The sequence below is a fragment of the Barbus barbus genome (assembly GCF_936440315.1).
Source record: "Barbus barbus genome assembly, chromosome: 41".
Classification (NCBI taxonomy): Eukaryota; Metazoa; Chordata; class Actinopteri; order Cypriniformes; family Cyprinidae; genus Barbus; species Barbus barbus.
The window spans coordinates 1,829,639-1,850,955 of NC_136719.1; the positions used below are offsets into that span (position 1 = coordinate 1,829,639).

General features: G+C 37.5%; 1 protein-coding gene across 1 annotated transcript; it reads left to right on the forward strand.

The window, feature by feature from the left end:
- The first annotated feature begins 2,459 nt into the window (after window positions 1-2,459).
- On the forward strand, window positions 2,460-20,516 carry LOC306860198 (EMILIN-3-like). The gene is made up of 5 exons (XM_079401769.1): window positions 2,460-3,005; window positions 15,018-15,140; window positions 15,645-15,928; window positions 16,808-17,340; window positions 18,753-20,516. The coding sequence occupies exons 1-5, from the start codon at window positions 2,845-2,847 to the stop codon at window positions 20,034-20,036; spliced, it is 2,385 nt and encodes a 794-aa protein (XP_079257895.1). The 5' UTR covers window positions 2,460-2,844; the 3' UTR covers window positions 20,037-20,516.
- The last annotated feature ends 801 nt before the right edge of the window (window positions 20,517-21,317 follow it).

Consider the following 21,317-nt stretch of genomic DNA (forward strand, 5'->3'; position numbering starts at 1 on the left):
AAGCAGGCCATAGCAATGCCACATGTCAGCCAAGAGCAAAGAAATAAACCACTATTCTAAATCATTTACTATTTATAGAGTCCTCTCAGCTTGTCTGAGCTTGTTAACAAGCAAAATCACTGACGGATACAAGAGAACAGAAAAAAAGAGACAAACAGAAACTACAACTACAACTAAAACTGACTTAAGCCACAGCGTTAGATGAAATCAACTGAAGATAAAAGACATTAAATCTCTGAAGATCTCAGCAGGGGACTAAACAACTCCACAAACAGCATTATCATCTTCACTTATAACTCACCAGACGGACTTTATATCTGTTAGAGGTCTACAGAAGTTCTTATTGAGAATTAAGAGGGGTTTAAATCTAACGTTTGGTTCATTTGAAATCACCATAATAGTGACTGGTGTTTCCATTAGCTGTGCTCTTAACTCTTATTACAATTAGTTTATCTTCACTGGCTGTTGTCATGGTGTGTTTATCAAACACGTTTGCTAAAGCAAATAAAGATAAAATGAAACAAATTTCGTTGATGTCATTTGTCTCTAATGAGTGTTGTGCCAATAATACATTTGCTGTGTAAAAGTGTGCAGTCTAAGATCAACAGTATTGCAGAACCAGTTAAAGATTTAAAAAACCACAAAACGTTAAAATCCAATAACACACTTGGTCATCATAAATCAACACATGAACCTCAACAATACTGACAATAGAAAGTGTAATGTTGCAATGCATGCTGGGTACCATAGTACAAAACTCCCAGCATGCATCACAGCATGAATAAATTATGCAGCTGAATTGTTCTATTATTTTCTTTAATTCCAACTTTGGTTAATTTATTTTTTGTGTCTTTTAGTAGCTTTTTGTGACGTCCAGAATTGATCCGATTAGCTGAATATTTTGTCACCATTGTTGAGATTCATATGCTGATTGCTGATTACCTTTTTGTGCTTTTATATATATATATATATATCTTCAAAGTGATGTTGTAACTCACACTGTAGTAGCACAGGGTCTGTAATGTGAAAGCATTAAATAATTCAGCTTCAGGATTCAAATGATTTGCAGTGAATCAGGCCATTACACGATAATTGTGAAACCATCAACAGCAAATTATCATGTTCTACAAATGTGTCAAACACACTGTCATAGCAGCCAAAGAAGACAAATGATTAATAATAAGAGTTAAGAGCACAGCAAATGGAAACGCCAGTCACTATTATGGTAATATCAAATGAAACAGTATTAGATTTAAACCCCTGTTAATTCTCAATAAGAACTTCTGTAGACCTCAAGGTCAATCTGGTGAGTTATAAGTGAAGATGATAATGCTGTTTGTGGAGTTGTTTAGTCCTCCTCTTCTGAGATCTTCAGAGATTTAATGTTTTCTATCTTCAGTTGATTTCATCTAAGGCTGTGGCTTAAGTTTCTGTTTGTCTCTTTTTTCTGTTCTCTTCTTTTCTTCAGTGATTTTGCTTGTTAACAAGCTCAGACAAGCTGAGAGGACTCTATAAATAATATATGAAGATTTTGTGGCTCAGATAAGGTCCAGTATATAAACCACTATTTCTTTGCTCTTGGCTGACATGTGGCATTGCTATGGCCTGCTTTTGGCCCAGATCTGGCAAACAGGAGCAGTCCACACAAGTGCCATCACTCCACGCTACATGTGGGCCAGATCATCATTCCACATGGGCCCAAATGTGGGCCGAATCTGGGCCAACAATAAGTTGCTATCTGGGAATTCTCACTATTAATTAACTATTAACTACAGCTGTGCCTCAGTAAACTCCTAATTTGCTGTTATTAATAGATAGAATGGTAGTTGTTATGTTTAGGTATTGGGTTGGATTTAAGGGATCTAAGGCATGCTAATAAGCAACTAATTAATAGTGAGAATTGGTCCCTAAACTAAAGTGTTACCACATGTGCATATCAGATGTGGTGAGATGCAGAATAATGAATAAAGATTAGGCATGAAAATTAATGGAAAAATTCTGTTTAATGCAACAACATGCATTTGTTTTTTTACGAGTGGAGAAGTTATGCTGAGATGGAGCCACCTCACATTTCTGCAGAAATGAAGGAAAATCACGGAGCAAAAGAAATGTTTGGAGATTTATAGCTGCAGGCACGTGAGAAGGTTATGGGCTGAGGTCAATGAAGGGGAGGGGGGGGGGGGATTTTGGCACAGAGCAACCCAAAGAAAATATTCATAATCCCAGCATGCTTTTACACATGAGTCACCAATTAAAGCTGCGTCCAAACAAACGAGCAGGGAGACGATTGCATTGGTTAATCTTTCTAAATGCGCTCTTGTCTTTGAGGGGTTCCAGGGGTTTCTGTTTTGGGAGAAACATGCTGCTGTCGCCTGCTGGGTCTCATTTCAGGCCGGGGTTTGGGGAGGGATATGCAAATGTGTGCGTCCCCCTCAGAGCTGCAGCTGCAGGGTCGACTTGCGCTGGACTGTTGACAGAGGGATCTGAGCTTCAGTATTCTGCTACCGCTGCCCTGTTGCTCTGTCTGTCCTCTTTGCTTTCTCCTCTGCCTGTCTCTCTCTCTCGTGTGAGTGGTAAAGTGGGCAGGATGGTGCCAGAACAGCAGATGTTTCGATTGCAGCGCTGCTTGCCCGCCAACAACTGAAGTCAGTGCTCCAGAGGAACCTTGTGGGACTCAGCAAGGAAAACAAGCAACACTTCACAACCTCCGGACTCTAAAGCCCAGCTGACTCTGTTTCCCCCTTCTCTCCACAGCTTTTGCTTTCTATACACTTTCTCTGTGCTCTTCCACTTTATGGCTCTTTCTGCAAGTGTTTTTGTCAACCTTTGCTCTGCTACTTAAAGATGAGTGGGATATTCGCGTACGGGGGTCTTCTGTTAGTCACGTTGCTACTGACTTCAGCGGATGCCAAAGGGACTCTCTATGGAAGCCCATACAGATACAATCTACACAAGTCTGGGAGCGTCCCGCAGTACAACCCAGGAAAACCAATGGGTCACCATAAGTAAGTCACCAGTAAAGCTGTATTTTTATGTGTGTACTATGTGTGTACTCACGGCACGGAAGCCTGATTTATCAAGCATTAATGTGTGCACTGCAGAAGGAATGAAAGATCAGTAATTGACAGCAGTGTCCTGCAGTTTCACTTGCTTCATCTGCAATGGTTTTAAACAACATTTTCTGATTTATTTATAATTACTCATGCAGTTTTTTGGAGTTCAGATTCATTGAGAGACTACATGTAATGTTTGTACTTACAGAAATTCGTTCAACTCAGGATTATTTATTAGTGTACTAAAAAAAAGTTATACAAGGGATAGAAACTTTTTTCTTTTTGAATAAAACTAAACATTTAAACTCTTTCAGATATACAGATCAACATGTTCCTTTATGTTCATATACATTTTAATAAACATGTGGTCACAGCTACTATGTAGTAACATTAAATGGATAGTTTACAAAAAAAATAAAAAATTGCTGCCATCTAAGAGGCAGGTGACATTTTCTTCAGATGAAGAGTAAAGAAGATTTAGTAACACATTAGATTAGGGAACACATATTCAGTATTAACACTATTAAGAGTTTTCTCTCAATAAACTTCAAATTTGTTGCTTGTTGACAGTAAAAAGTTGTTGTAGTAGTTATGTTTAGGTATTGGAATCTAGAAGATGGTCATGCATTAATATGTGCTTTATAAGTACTAATAAACAGCCAATATGCTAGTAATATGCATGCATATTTGGGCGAACTATCCCTTAAAATACCTACAAGACTAGATTTACTGTGTCACTACAAATTCCTTCATTGATTGGCAATGAGTTTGAGGTATGGTTATGTTTAGGAGTAAGAGTAGGGTTAGGGTTAAGCTTATAAGGGTTAGAGTTAGTTTTTGAGGCAAGGGTTTGGGGCAAATTTGCAAGTGCAAGTACAAAAATTAATGAAATGCATTTACAAGTTCTTGAAATGTGCTTACAGTGCACCAGCATGTATGGACATAATAAGTAAATTACTTTAAATAGTTAATTACATAGTAGTTAAGGCCACCTAAAATCTGTAAATTATGGCCAAAAAATATATGTAATTTGTCTTTTTTATTTACACATTGCAATTAGGATTACAGTTATTTGGAATGGACTCTTAATGTATAAGGTATTCTGTTTGTGTGAAGTCAGCATAAGTCCTAAAATCAACAAAGAAGTTTTGTTCCAAAAGTCATCCTGTAGCAATTTGAATCCGGCTCAAAGATAAATAGCTGGCATGTTGAGAAAATCCACATCAAAGACCTGCTGGCATCCAGGAATCCTGAAATGCCAGTGCTATCAAATGTAGTTTGCAGTTGTTGGCAGTGATGTTGTATCTGCCTCATCTGTCCTCAGTGACCCATGTTCTGAACAGTTTCTGATGCCACACACACTGGTTCTGGACATGTTCATTTTGGTGTGTCGAGTAAATCACAGCAGCCTGCATCTCTCTCTTCTAACTCTGTTTCTAGTGAGCTGCCCACGTAGACAGCATTTTAAGGCATCTTTGGCATGCTCACGATGCGAAGGCTGCTCCAAACGGTAGACAGCATGACTATACTGCCTAACTTCTTTTAAACACAATCTAAGGCAGCATCTGTCCTTCAAGAAGGCAATCCCAGAATGCATTACGATGAGCTCAGTGAAGATATTTAATGCATCCAATATTGGACAAACTAAGGGAAATGTTCTCTGCTTGGACAACCCTTGTGAAAAAGAAGTACACTTTAGCATACTTTTTAAAAAGAGTACTTATGACAAAAGTAATACACTTTTAAAATAATACACTTAAGTGGAAAGTTTGGGGAAAGTTTTTGAAATATGTTTTGATATTTAAGTGCTTTTGGAAAATTTTGATTTAAAATGTATTTTAAACAAACTTTTTAAAAGCACACTTAAGTGTGTTAAAATAGTCATGGAAGTTCTCTGTTTAAGTTCACTTAAGTGGCCTTTGAGGTAATTAATATTATATGATTTTTTGGTTACACTTTATTTTAAGGTGTCCTTGTTACAGTGTACATTATACATTTAAGTAGTGAGTAATAATAAATAACTACATGCACTTACTATATGGTTAGGGTTAGGATTAGGGTCTGGTTTAGGGTTGCATGCATGTAATTATGCATAATTTATTGTTATTGCAATAGAAAGTACATGCAATGTGACACCTTAAAATAAAGTGTTACTAATTCTTTTATACTTTTAAGTGCATTCAATATAATTATGCACACTTATTTTTCACAAGGGAATATTTGGCCAGACTGAAAAGATTTTGTCCTAAAGACAGGTGCATGTGAGTTGGATTACAAATTGCATGTTGACTCATTATTGAACACACACACACACACACACACACACACACTGGTATTCCTATAATTAAGGGGACATTGCATAGGTGTAATTCTGGGTTTTTCTGTACAAATTGTATTTTTTATCCCCTTACCCTAATCCTAAACCTACCCCTCACACAAAACACACTGCATCTTTATATTCTCAAAAACTTCATTATGTATGAAGTATGAGCTGTTGTCCTGATGGGGACCTAAACAAGGTCCCACAAGGTCAAAGTTTACTGGTGTTACTATACTTGTGAGGACATTTGGGCACATATCACATATCATATGTTCTTAAAAAGTACAATATTGGTACCCAACGTGTTCATATTAATACCTTTTGAAAGGGCGAAGAGTGTGTAGTAGAAATTTTCTCTGGGCAGACAGTGAATGTTATTATGTTTGTGATTTGTGTATACATGCAGTATATGTAGTATACATGAATTCCTGTAGGAGAGTTATGTGTTCACATACATTTTTTCAGCATGGTGTATTTCTGTCATAAACTATTATGTGTATCCATAATTACTGTATATTAGACATGGAAAACATGAATGAGCATCCCACAAACAAACATGTTCATGAAAATGTCACGTGTAGTTTGTCTGTATGACCAAACCTGACTAGCACCTCACAACAGCTCATCATTTAAGTAAGAACATATGAGAATAAAGCGTCCAAGATTTACACAAAGTCATTATGTCTAGCTAACTAACATCTTTGCCAGCATGATCTTAATGTAATTTTAGTTTAAAAGTTTTCTCATATGCTTCACATTTTTCTCTTTATATGATTCAGTGCAACTGAAAGATCAGTTTCTGCAAACAGCAGCTGCATGATGTTGATATACAATTAAGGCTAATTTGAGACTTTTAATTTGGCACAGCAACATGTAATCATATTACATCACTGTTTTTCATCACTGGCTGACCCTATACACTGACAGAAGTAGTGTGTGAGAGAGATGCTATTTGACCAACTAAATCTAAACTCTTGTTGTACCAACATGCAATTGCTCAATCATAATAATAATCATACACTGTAAAAAATGATCGAGATTTTAACGGTAAAAAACTGTGAAAATGCTACGGTAAAAACCTGTTACATGGTTAACGGAAAGTTCCTGTAAAATTTACAGGGAAAACCCGTAAACTGACGTTCCCAGAATTCCCTGCGTTCCATTTCAAATTCTGTTTGAATTTGACGTTTTTTCTTTGAAATAACTATGTTTCTTCTTAGTTTTTTATTATCAGTTATGTTTATTAGGGTTGTATGTTACATCTAATGTTGTTAAATTAATGTTTATAGCATATTTCAGTTTAATGAGTCTCACCCTGATGGTGTTTAGTGCTTGTGTGAATGACACTGTGCACCTTCTGTATATGCTAATGTTTAAAAAGTTGCTTGTGATGGGCTTTGGCTCATCATGTGACTTTCTCATCATCACCTGCATTTGGTGGTTATCAGTGTATTTCAAAGGAACAAAACAGATTTCAGTACTTTAATAGGTTGGTATATTAAGATTATATCAGTTAAAGTAATTACGGTATTTAACTGTAAATTTAAGTTAAAACCGTAAAACTGTAAATTTAAGTTAAAACCGTAAAACCTAAAACGTTGCTACCGTATTTTTTACGGTAGAATTCTGGCAACCACAGCTGCCAGTTTTTTACCGTAAATTTTACAGAATTTTTTACAGTGTACATTTAGACCTAAATTATGTTCCTAAACTGTATTTTTCCGCCCCAAATTCATAAATTAGGCACCTGCATTTCTCAGTTCCTAAAAAACGTCCTCTTGACATGCTTATATTTTAGCCAGTAAACATCTGGTTTAACAGCACAGACATTTTTCGGTAACTATATCGCCCCCTTGAGTACTGAGGTTTGTTACCTCCACAGGAACGCACATTAAGTACAGTAAATCTGTATTAAATACACTGCCCAAAAAGTCAGGAACTATGATTCCAATTCCAAACAAAGTATATAAGTTTATAAGACAGCATTCAAACTGAAATAAAGCCTCATAGCACTGTCTGAAAAGCCCTACACAGGCAGCAACCCAGTGTCTAAAAATCATCTGTAACACCTGTCAGTAGTAACTGAAATCAGATTGGACCTCTTCAGTTTGAGAAAGCTCCAGTGTTGGGGAAGCTACACTGAAACTGTAGTTTGACAAGCTACAAGCTACTCGTAAGTTAAAGTAGTTAAACTACAGTCAAGCTACCCTTTTGGAAAAGTAGTTAGCTACACTACAAGTTACTATCAAAAAGTAGCTAGCTACATTGAAACTACTTTAGATTTTTTTGAACAACGTATATAAATAACTGAATAAGTGTCTGAGGAATGTTTTGAGTAAAATATTTAGTGTTTAAAACAATGCAATACAATTATGATTTCAAAGAGTATTGTTTTATTACACACAACACTCAAATATCTCAGACTGTTACAAAAAGTGTAACCTTTACTTGTCGTTTCTTTGAGAGACATGAACTTGGACAAATAAGGCCATGGGTAATTAACGTTAGTTGTTTCTCCATCCTCCAAATCTGCCGCCACGTCTTGTTCCATCATGGATAATATGGGTGTGTCAAGTGTCAACCCACTTCTGTACGTCAGTGAACCGTTAGCCGCAAGATGCGTGATTAAACAACAGGTGGCGGTAATGGCAAAAAATGAGTTTGTAATCTAACAAGAAGAATATCCTTGCATCGCGCTGATTCGCGCAGCTCGACAAAAGGCAATGTAGCTTTTGCTCGCGCTACACCGCTACTTGCTGCAAAAAGTAGTTAGCTACTGGACAAGCTACACTGTTTAAAAAGCAACTGAGCTACTGCCAAGCTACTGAAAAATGTAGTTAAGTTAGTAGCTTCGCTACTTGTAGTTAACTACTCCCCAACACTGGAAAGCTCTTTTCAGTTTTGTGGCCAGTTACATTAGGTGGTCAGTGGAAAGACTGTGATGTTCATGAAAGTATGTGATTCTGCTTTATAATGACTATGGACAGCATCTGTGACACATCTGTTGACACAAACAATAATTTTGATTCATTGTGTATGTGTACACATAACACATACAAACTGCTTAAAAGAATGAGAAATGTTTATAGTTATATAATTATAATAGAAGCTTAACAATCAAGCAGACATACCCACAAGTAAATGTTTACAATATACAACTTTTGCAATGCTTTTGAAGTTTGTAAAACTTTTAAAAATGACACGTCTTCTTTGCATGAGACTGGTGTGATTCACTTACCAACATCCCATTCACATAAGTGCTTTGCTGGTTATGATGAAAGAGTGTGTTCAAATAATGATTATATTTACATGGACAATGGTAATCTAATTATTTAACTTATTCTAAATAAGACAATATTATGATTAAGGTATTTACATGAGTTGCTTTTAGAATATTCCTTTCATGTTCTTGTTTTACATGTTATAGTACATAGATTGATTAATGGCACACGTCATTACGTCCCCACGTGACGCCATCCGACGTCCCCTCCAGAATTTCACATATAAACATATAGTTTGTCTTCGTTATAATGCCATATACAGTTTTGGGTGTTTCATTTTTAATTTTACAAAAGCTTCAAGTGCAGTTAATTATTTGTCATGCTATACGTGCAAACAGATGACCGCGTTGTTATAGCCATGCTCTTTTATTTGCCGTCAAGCGGTTGACCACTGCCGTGTGTGTATCCTGTCGCAAAATGTGGCGAAACGTCCTATACGACAGTAATGGTGTGATTAAGGTGTGTACATGTCTATACTGCACTTCGATAATGCAACTAAAATAGGAATGCTACACATGTCTTGATTCGATTTCTGTTTACTTCGAATGTGACTTTAGCCAGATTATGGTAATCAAAAATCTCTGTTTACATGGTAGATTCTTAATCAGAGTATTGTCTTAATCGTGTTAAAATCGTATTATTGTTGTCCATGTAAACATGCTCTCTGTTTCTATTATGACCCAATACCAGCACATTGGGCTGTGTCAAAAAACTAGAAAACTTTAATAGACTTTAATGAGTGATTACTTGACAGTTGTGCTTGAGCCAATAAATGCCATTGGCATAAATGTTGATTGGCTGTTGGAGCCAGAAGAACATGTAGAGCCTCAAGCCGTTCACTAGTGACTATCCTGAGCTTTGACATCCAAATATTAGAAAGTTAATTTGATACAAGCATCTACTATGGCATAAATTAATATATGTGAAGATCAAAATGACAATTTAAACAAATGTGCAGTTATAAAGAGCTATACAGTAGGATCCTTATAAGTGCCATAGACAATGATGTTCTGCTTTGGAATTTTTGGCTTAAAGTGTACTTTAAACATATTTCCTGTTCATTTATCCATGGTAATTGACGCCCTGCCACAGATGCATTCCATAGTGATTAGGCAGAAAATAACTGATCCATTTGACATCTATTTCTGCATGCGACTTTGAAAGCTGTGCATGAGAGCAGGTCAAATTAGCAGGAATGAAGGTCCATTTATATTACTTCTCTGAACTCTGGCTATTCTGGAGGACAGAAACAGTATCTGAGTACTAAATGTATCCCATTGTTCGATAGTGTGTAGAAGCTCCTCTTTCTCCAGTTAATGGATTCTAAAAAGCCTCCATGCATCGTATCTCCATGTTTATACTGTCAGTAGCCCCATCCCTTCCAGAGCGACTCTTTAAGACATGACCAATGACTGAACCCGGTGACCGATGAAAGATTGCTTCCATTAGTGTGAGTGAGAGAGTGGATGAGATAAAGAGAACAATGAAAAAATGGAGGGAGATATTTATATGGAGAAAAAGGGGGAAATTCTGGCACAACTCCATCTCACAACTGTAAGCTTTAAGTGCCATTAAAAGCTTTTGACATGCCTGTGCATTACTCAAGGGTGACTGCGGGTCATTTTAAATAATGCTGGCCATTTATATTTAGATTTTGAATATCCACAGCCAAACCCTGAGCTACATAAAGGTCTAAAACAATTTGTGTGGCTTGGTATTAATGTAGCTGTTTTTTTTTTACACTAGTCACATGTAGCCAGTTGGTCCAAAGTCTGGTCCATTTTGCAGCTTATTCTGGCCAATAACATCCCACTTAGAAATGGAGACATAATGTGACTGACACATACAATTTCCCACCACCATTATGTTATATGAAATAGATGAATATTTACTAGCTACTAAGTGACTCAAAACTTGATTGAAATTGATAAAATCCAATAATTAGACTAATAAAAGCCTTCCACTTTCAGACTCCCAGAAACTGTGTTGCAGTCGGGCAATCTGATTGGAGCTTGCTATATTTACTAGTGCTGTCCAGCTTTTTTTGCCAAATGCATCAGACAGCTGAAACTAGTTTTGCATCTCAATCTTCAAGTGGTGTACCTCAGGTGTATGTACTGAGCCCTCTCACATTATTATACATTCGTCACTCCATTATATCTCTTGAGATGAATCCGGCACACACAGAAGACACAGCAGCTGAAGGATGTTTTCAACAGCCTCAAATGCCTCTTTACACCATTCCTCTGACAGATGAACACACGTTTTCCTCATGCTGTGTGGTCTTTGTGGTTTGGGAGATCAGCCCGCACAGCTAATATTCGTCTTTCACATGCAACACACAGATCACAGGCACTGTTTAACACATCACAGGAGGCTCTTAGATCACTTTACATGCCTGACAATGTGTTAATTTGTCCTTTCACAAGTCACGATACTGTAATTCGAGCAGCATCGCACATGTTTTGTTCCATGTGAACAAATGCAAATGCATGAATACATGTAAAGGGCTTTTGTTGTTGAACATTTGTTTTTTGCAGTCACTGACAGAAACTTTCAACTTCGACACATCTAACAAGAACACACACTTTATTTGTCGCATCGCTCTTGTTCTTCCTGTGGGCATGATTTCACATTGATTGAATCAACTCGTGCAGATATGGTTGAACTGGGTTATGTATACATTAAGAACATTTGGACACCTGGACTCATTTTGCTTGACTACAGAGCTTGTCCTTTTTCTTCCAAGTGTGTGCCCACCTGACAAACAAATGCTGAATGCCGAAGTCTGCTTTTCGTTACTCGCAGGCAGAGATTTTAGATCTTCTGCATATAGTTATTTGCGTTCCCTACATTTTCAGTGTTTGCAGAGAACTGTTTAATGTACCACCTAATAAAGAAGGCAAGTCACAGGGGTAATTTCTGTTGTAACTATAAGTGAGAAATTGTGTATTATTCACACAACACAACTTTAGACACTAGTTTTGCAGCAGTAAGACACAACACATACATACAATACACAGTCCACAGATAAAACCTTCACATATAAGCACAACACCCCAATCGGATTAAGAATTCATCAAACTAATAGCCACTGAAACAAAAAAAACTCAAAACGTTTTGTTCTTCCACCAGGTACTCTAAAACCGACGCCCTGAGGGTTTGTCTAGTAAGCTTAGTCAAAATGCATAAAACTGAGTAAATATTACAGTATTACAGTTTGTTAAAATCTTTGTCCTCTTACAGTGGCTGTTATGTAAATGGCATTTAAATGGCACATGACAAAATTAAATGCTTAGTTGTGTAATGCAATTTCTTGGCACCTTATAGACCTACCAGCTGACCAGACGTAAAAAAAATTATAAAAATAAATAAAAAGTTTGGGAACAGAAAGATTGTTAATGTTTTTAAAATAAGTTTCTTATGTTCATCAAGAATGCATTTCTTTAATTCAAAATACAGAAAAAAAATAATATTGTGAAATATTATTGTAATTTAGAATACAAAAAATCCTGTGGTCAAAGCTGTATTACCAGCATCATTACTCCAGTCTTCAGTGTCACATGATCCTTCAGAAATCAGTCTAATATGCTGATTTATTATCAATGTTGAAAACAGTTGATTATTATTGTTATTTATTTTTATTTTGTTGGACTCTGTGATACTTGTTTTTTTCAGGATTCTTTGATGAATAAAAAGTAAAAAAATATATAATAATAATAATAATTTTATATATATATATTTATATATATAATATTTTTTTTATTAAAAATAAATAAATAAGCAACACAACTGTTTCTTCCAACATTTATAACAAATCATCATAGTAGAATGATTTCTGAAGGATCATGTGACACTGAAGACTGGAGTAATGTCACCGTAGCCACCCGATCCGGTCCGTATCCAGATCATATGGTGGATCAGCACCCAGAGACGACCTCTACAGCCCTGAATGTCAGCGGAGACCAGGACACCGAGATGAGCGCCAGAGACAGATCCCCAGTGAGGACCCCGCCACTTAGACAGCCATCGGGAAAGACCACTGGAACCAGCTGAGCCCTTACAATCTGACTTTGCTGCAGTTGGAATTGAACCCCCCCCCCCCCAACTGAGCCTGGTCTCTCCCAAGGTTTTTTTTCTCCATTCTGTCACCGATGGAGTCTTGGTTCCTTGCCGCTGTCGCGCCTCTGGCTTGCTTAGTTGGGGACACTTCATTTCCAGCGATATCGTTGAACCTGATTGCAAAGACACTATTTAAACTGAACTAAGCTGGATGATGACATCACTGAATTCAATAATGAAATGCCTTTAACTGAAAATCTTTTTTTTTATCTTTTCAATTTACATTATTGACACACTATTTTCCTTTTTTGATATTGTGCAGTTGCTTTGACACAATTTACATTGTTAAAAGCTCTATATAAATAAAGGTGACTTGCCTTGACTTGACTTAATGATGCTGAAAATTCAGCTTTTCCATCACAGGAATAAATTATATTGAAAGTGTATTAAAAAAGTCAAATCATTATTTTAAATTGTAATAATATTTCACAGTATTACTGTTTTTTTTTCTGTTTTTTTAATTGAATGAATGCAGCTTTAATAAACATATGAGACTTCTTTTAAAAAAAAAAGCATTAAAAATCGTAATGAACCATGTACATATTTTTAAGGCAGTAATGTGAAGACACACTAGACTTCAAGATACCAGGTTAGTTCACTGGCCACACTTGTAATTAGATTCATTAATGTCAGGGGTCACTACACCTGAACTCTGAACAGACTGAAGCTCTGTAACAGTCCAGATCTCTCAAGCAGAACCACGGCTGAACAGCAGGATTGGAGTCTTACTCCAAGCTCACTGGAAAATGCCAACTCAAGTACAGCAACGCATGACTGCTCTTCAGTCAGATACTCTTCTGACTATGAGCATGTGCGTTAAGACACCAAATGTGGGTTTCCTTGTGTGTTATGTAGCACTTTAACAAAACTGTGTTTGTTTCGCATCAGACAGCCTTAAATCAGCTCTCAACAGCTGCTGAACTGTGTAAAAACTGTACAATGGGGCTCTGAAATTGCATCCCTTGGTATAAGTTAGTAAACAAGCATATATACCATAAAATTATTATTATTATTTTTTTATTTGTATTTTTTTATTTGTAAGCTGATATTTTGGTTGTAAAGAGGAAGGGCACTATAAATAAATTAAATATATAGTACAAATTATGTAACACATGTGACTTAATATGAAGTGTTCATTTTCAAAAACAGATAAAAAAATCATGTTTTTTCATTGTGCATTCCAATTAATCTCAATCAAACTGCAGCTGGGTTATTTTGACTAGGTTAAAAAAATTATACCCCACCCCAGCTAACTAACCTAATAAAAGACAATAAAAACATGATAGCATAATGAAAAAACATGATTTTTGAAAATTAAAAACACCCAGAGCTATCTGTTTTTGCAAATAAACTCTTCATATATTTTAATGATAAACAAAATGGTCAAATATTGACCTGGTCAGTCTATTAATGTTATTTTTGCATTCTGCAGTACTTATACTTTGCACAGTATAAATATTTTACTATGCATGGAATATCCATTAACCTACAACAATTAAATGTGTAGCTAAATGTGCACTAATAAGTCACCGTTATTTATATAACACTTTTTACAATACAGATTGTGTAAAAGCAGCTTTACAGTATTAAACAATATAACTATAAAACAAAGTGCATTGAATAGAAACACTGTAAAACTGCAACATCTTCTATTTTCAGTCTGATGAATGATCCATTAGCAATATCAACCATGGTTTTGATTTCTATCTTGAGTCATTATTTGATCAAAATATTAAAAAGGAAGAATTTTTTCTCAAAATAGGTTTAATCAAAAAACAATGAAATCATGAAGCATACTACTAAAATGTTTATCACTGCTTAATCTATACTGTTTCACATGCTATTTGCCAGTCTCTCTCTCTCTCTCTGTTGTTTCTTGTTGCTGTGGACTCTAGGCAGTTGCTATAGCTGCACTTCAGATGAAAAAGTTTGAACGGATGTGAGTGCATGTGTTTTTAGTGAACACTGATGGCAGGTTCAGCTTGGACTGTGGAACTGGTGAACCCTTTTAATACCTATTGTTTAGATGATTTAATGCTTTAATGAATCATTTAAACGTTATTGCTGTCTTTGGGTAGTTGATGTCACTCTGCCTGGTGAAAAAGTGATTGTACTTTTACATTTATAAGCGAAAAATACATGATTCCATCATGAAACTAGTAACCATGCTAATAAGATCCCTTTTTGTTGTTGTTGTTTTTATCAGACTTTGATTTTTGTGTGTCTCTTTCCCCATAACAGGAACTTCTGTGCCTACGTGGTCCAGAAGAACATCACCTGTGTAATGCAAGACGGAGTGGCCACATATGTCAAACCAGAGTACACTACCAAGTGCATATGGGGACAGATATGTCCTGTGCTCATGTAAGTCAAGCACTACGGATCTTGAATGGAATAACGTGGGGTGATTTTAGAGTTACAACTATTTTATTTTTCAAAATAGTAGGAGAAAGTTGGTCTCAGATATTTCAAAAACAGCAAATGATATATGTTAGAAGCTATTTTGCTATTGGTACATTGATTGATACCATTTGCAGAGTTGGTGTTTGAAGCACTCAAGTCATTTTTATTATGTCCTTGAGTTCCCCTCTAGTGGCAGCTCAGAAAACTGTTCATTGTCAAGTACCACATTCAGAGATGTGGCATCTGTATGTAAACATGTGAGATACTCAAACTGCATTTCCATCTGAAATGAGGAAGTATGTGTTTTTAAACTGTATAAAAGGCTGCATAATTAATGTCATGCCTGAATGTCAGTGAATAAAGCTCCTGAAGCTTATCTCCTCACTGATTTAATTCTGAACGATGTACAGAGGTGAAGTGTGAAGTTCACTCTGTTTGTGACATGCGGCGTGTTTTTCCCCGCAGGTATCGGACACTCTTTAAACCACAGTACAAAGTCGGTTATAAAACCATCACTGAACTGGAGTGGCGCTGTTGCCCGGGTTTCTCTGGAGAGAGCTGCGGCGATGGGCCGACCTCTGACCCTGATGCCATGATGCCACCCTTCAAAGGCTCTTTCCCTCGGCCCGGGGTGAAGGGTTACCCCAGGGGTCAACCCAATATCCCATTACCCTTTCCTGGAGGTCACCCTGACAACAAACCCATCCCTAGTGGATTCCTGCCACCAGAAACACCGAAAACAAGTTATGGTGAGTGCAGATTACACAGCTAACAACACTTCTAATGTGCCAGCATTAGCAACTTACACTGTGAACGCTGCCATTAATGTTAACAGTAGGATGAAGTATAATAAATAGATTATTACAAATTTATGATGTTTAAAATTATACATTATTATTTTTAATCTACTCCAGGGGTTTCCCAAACTTTTTTGTTAGCCAAATCTCTTAAATGCAAAATATTTTCTTGAAATACCCTATGATTTTAAATTATTATCAATAATAACGTAACACATTCACATATTCGTGGTTCTCTGTTATTGGTGAACAGGTTTGTAAAAAATAAAGAAATACATACATGAATACATGAGTCCACATTACATTCACAAAATAAATAATAATAAAAATGTTATTATCATTGTGCTTTAACTCTAATTATGAAATTTAAGAGAGAAACATACTGTATTACATCTGCACTGTAAAATAAACATGAATATTTGATAATAATTCTAATAATTATATTTTTTCACTAAAAGTTACAATAATAATATTTATGTTTTTAAATTCACCACTTTCAAAATTCTAACTCTTAAGCTTTAAACATTTTAAATCCTCTCTTTATTTTATTTAGGCAAGATACAGCTGAAATGCTGTAAACATCTGTGCACAAAAATGTTGGAAATTATGTGAAGGTATAAATACTAGTGCATGTTGCGTTCCTAAAGAGATGGAGTTGGAGTTTGCCACATTTACGTTATTATCGTGCAGCCCAATTTATTTATTTTAGTTTTACATTAGGATATAATGAGCTTTTTACAACTCCCCTGCAGTTCCCTTACAAACCCTGTTTGGGAAGCCCTGAACTACGCCTTTCTAATTTCTAAGTTACTTTTTACTTCTACCTCTTAGGTCTGAAAGCGGGAGTCTCTGGTGAACGTTTAGACCGCATTGAAGAAAACCTTCGCAAACTCACTCAAGATCTGGACACCCTGAACGGCTTGGTGACTGGCATGGAGGAACGTCTGCGAGTCTCTCTTCGTGAGGACACCAAGAAGATGCTGACCACCTTACTCGGTGGCGTCCCACGGCTGCTGGACACCTCTGTGGGCTTCGGGCTGATCCCAGAGGGCGTGCCGAACGGCTTAGACGGCGAGGAGAACCTGCCTGGGTTTGGAGAGCTGGTGGGAAGGGTGATGGAGGTCAAAGATGAGCTGAGGACCAAGAGCGACATGCTGGACGAGATCCATGGGATGGTGATTGGACACGATGGCCAGCTGAAGAAGCTGATAGACACGGCCACAGGGAGACCCGTCCCTGCAGATCAGAGGCATCTAGAGGAACTTCTGGACTCCAGATTGGCCGGGGTGAGGGCAGAGGTCCTCGATGGCTTTGAGAGGAGATTGACGGGTCTGGAGAGCCACTGTGATGAGAGAATTGGCCAGGTGAGATGATCACTGAACTTTACGCCAAGAACTAGTTGGAGCGTTGTGAGTAATGTCAATTGTATTTGTTCCAATTCAAGTCAGCATGAATTAGAAATGGCTACTGCCTTTTCTTTCCTATTTTGACATTTATCTAAGCCTCTTGATAAAAGAAGAGCTTCTTGATTAAGATTACAAGGGCACATAAATAAATAAAAAAGGAGATGAGCACAGATGTCATTTTTAATAAATGCTATTTAAAAAGTAACAATAAAACAAAACAAGGATGGTTAATTTTTCATTTCATGGTGACTAAAGTTATTTATTTATTTGTTTATTTGTTCATTTATTATTATTATTATTATTATTATCTTTTTTTATGTGTCACAGTGCAGCACACAGTAGATTATGCACAAGCAGGCACTGAAAACTTAATTAAAAATTATGACACAAATCAAGAGACATGACAATAAAGATCACTTGCTGATACATTTTTTAAGCTTAATGTTTATATAGCCATAATATTATTAACATGACATTGTGAACATTCAGCACATTAACTACCTCTCATTAGTTATTTGTGAGTAAGACTACTCACACATATTACTTGTTAATTAATATTGTTAACTGCACGCTCCCGTAGATTAGGTTAACAAATCAATATTCATGCATGCATTCATTATTGCATCACATTGCACATATTGCAAAACTCTATCTTTGTATGACTCATGCAGTAATTTTGACATTCTTGCATTGTAGAAAGCCCTGGGTAGTATAAATTATATATATATATATATATATGTATGTCTATATATGTGGATTTATTAATCTAAGGGCCAGATTGCGTCAGTGTAAACCCCTCATTTGGCGTTAAAAAACTACTGTCACTATTTACGAAAGACACGCAGTGGGAAATTAGTGCTGAAAAGGCCAGTTATTTTTGCGACTCACCTTATTGAATATGCATTTGTTGGAGTTTCCCTTTCGATCTGTAAAGTTATGGGAGGAGAGTATTAAAATGAATCACGCAACATGATTTACTAAGGTTTGCGCTCATCAATTAACTGGTATTTGTACATTTTTAACGCACAAAAAGCATGTCTCAAAGCAGGCGGTAATTTGCGCTGATCTTGGTAGATTAGCGCAATCTATTATGGAATGGTCATTATGGAAATTTGGAGATGGAGATGTTGCGTCTGTGTTTTTTAATGTGCACCTTGTCAGTAAATCACTCTCAGAATTTTCCCTCCCATAGGTGCTTTCATGGAATTGCACTCTAATGCTAATTTGTCCTGTTTAGTAAATCTGGCTCTAAGAGTATATCAACTCAATACAACAAAACACTAAGGCAGCGCACCGTTATCTATGATACAAAATTGCTTCACCTAATCCTTCCAGTTGTTAAAATAAGCCTTCCTGTGTTCTGTCCCTAGGTTCAGCAGCAGTGTCACAAAGAGCACCTAACAGGCCAAGAACAGATCCAACTCTCATTGGACGGCCATGAGACGGGCTTGAGGAAAGAGCTGGGTGAACTGCAGGCACAGATTCAGGGTCTGACGGTGACGGAGAGCTGCTGCGGCGAGATAAACAGTCTGACCCAGAGGATGTTCCAGCTGGAGGACTCGATCACGGGCCTGACCAAGTCCGAGAGGCAGCTGCAAGTGGACCTGACTGAGCAGATGCTCCACATCGAGACCCGGCTGGAGACTCAGCTGGTGGACATGGAGGGTAAAATTAACACCTCTGAACACCGAGATGGGTTTGGCTCCCTGGATGGGTTTAACACTTTGTTAGACGATAAGCTAAAGACATTGGAGCGACGTTTATTTGTGGCAGTTGAGGAGCTGAGCAATGCCACGGCACCGGCGCTGCTAGAGGGGCAAGTTGTGCCGGCGCTGGAGACGGAGATCGACAGCATCCGGAGGAGGGTGGAGGCTGACTTAGATGGGATGCAGAAGCAGATGTCCGTCCTTGAGCTCCTCTGCACCTCTGCCTGCTCCCCTGCCTCTGGCCCAGAGACGGCCCTCATCCAGACTGAGGTGGAAGACTGTAAGGAAACAGAAAAGAAGATGCTGGACCGCCTGAATGTGCATTCAAATAAACTGGACCATCTCAACAGCACCTTGCAGGGTATACTATCACAGCTATCCCAGAAGGAATCAGAAGGCTACATCCAGGGGGAAATCACACTCTTGAAGATCAACGTCAACTCTGTCAACCGTACCTTGAAGGGGCTGCGCGATTCGGTCAGCCTGTTCGCTCGAGAAGTAGGCCAGGTGAATTCCACCTGGCAGGAGCGGGAAAACCGGCTTGTCACGCAGGTGCAAGGCATCTCGGATCTGGTGGAGCGACAGGCAACTATGCTTGGATCCGGGGAGCGAAGGCTGATTCAGTTGAAGGCGGAGCTCCAGAACTTGCGGCGGAGGTTAGCCGGGGAGCTGCAGGGCTGTCGCAGCACAACGCAGGGAATGCAGCAAGAAGTGATGGGGGTGGAAAGCCGAATCACGCAGGTAGAAGGACAGTGTGGCGGCCTGGGGGAGCTAGCCGATGACCTCGAGAGAATCCGCGGTGAACTGGAGAGACATTCGGACAGCTTCCTCGCGCAGGTCAACGGGACTCTAGCGAGCCATTCTGAGCAGCTGGTTCAACTGAAGGACGGTCTTAAAGACTGCATGAGCAAAACGGACCCCGCAAAACTGCAGGGAGACAGTCAATAGTCGTAACTATACAGAGAAACCACAATAGGCCTGAGGATGTACAAATTTGCAATACTTTTGTTCCCTCAACAGGGCATTTTGTCTCCTATTTCCTCGTTTTAAGCCTTTATATAGATTTTAACTGAGTTTTGTTAACTTATATGAAGAAAGTTCGAATGCATTATTAAACGTTTTTGACGATTTGTTAAATGAAGTAACAGACATGTAAAAAAATAGGAAAGCGACACTACTAATGACACTACTAAGCTGCTACGGGTTTCTAATGGCAAGTACTGTTCACTACTTTCTCATCTCAGCATCCGAGTCATCTCCAGATTTTATTACTGTTTTTAATTACTGTATTATAACCGGAACGAAGCTACACATTTTTATAAAAGTTTCAATGTGTGTGAAATAGTTTCTTTAAAAATATATATATTTCGCATTATTAAAATGTTAGAAGAAGATTATAATTTTTCATTCATAAAAGTGGGCTGTGTGAAAATTTGTCAAGTATTTCCTTTATATTCTGTTAGGATTTTGCATAATTTGGAGAAGTACTATTAATGTACCAGATATGGTGTTTTCAAGAACCTGCTCCAGGACAGGTTTGAAAACCACTGTGCTTTTGAAACATGACACTAGCACTATGAAAGAGCGGCAGCGATGAAGGAGAGTTTAATCAAAATGAAAATAGCCACAAAGGCACAGGAGAAACAAAAGAGAGCAACAGCTTTTTAAACTAAGACAAACAAGACAACATCGACAATAACCGACAAACTCAAGCTACAAATACAGGGTAATATACACAGGTAAATGGGGAACTAAACAAGAGACAGGTGAGGAACATAATCAGTAACCACAGAAAAAAAAGGAGAACACACTGGCTGCATTCGAAGGCTTTGGCAGCTGAGCTGTTTTTCTGCTGTCCTATCAGACACTGTCTTTGCAGGCAGCGTTTGTGTATGAAGGTACCCAAAACTTATTTTGTACTGAGGCCACATAATAGTTTAATGATCTGTGACAAAATAGACAGAGAGCTAAGCAAATATTTAAATACTATTGAACTACTTTCTCATTAGAAATGACATCAAAACTGGAAAAATTTAATAAAAAAACAAACAAACAAAATATTTATACATAAATTGACAGCCAATTCTCGCAATTAACAAACCATTTACTATGACTTTTGCCTCAATAAACTCCTAATTTGCTGCTTATTAATTGTTAGAAAGTAGTTGTTAAGTTTAGTAGTTGGGTAGGATTAGGAGTGTAGAATATGCTCATGCAGAATTATTATTT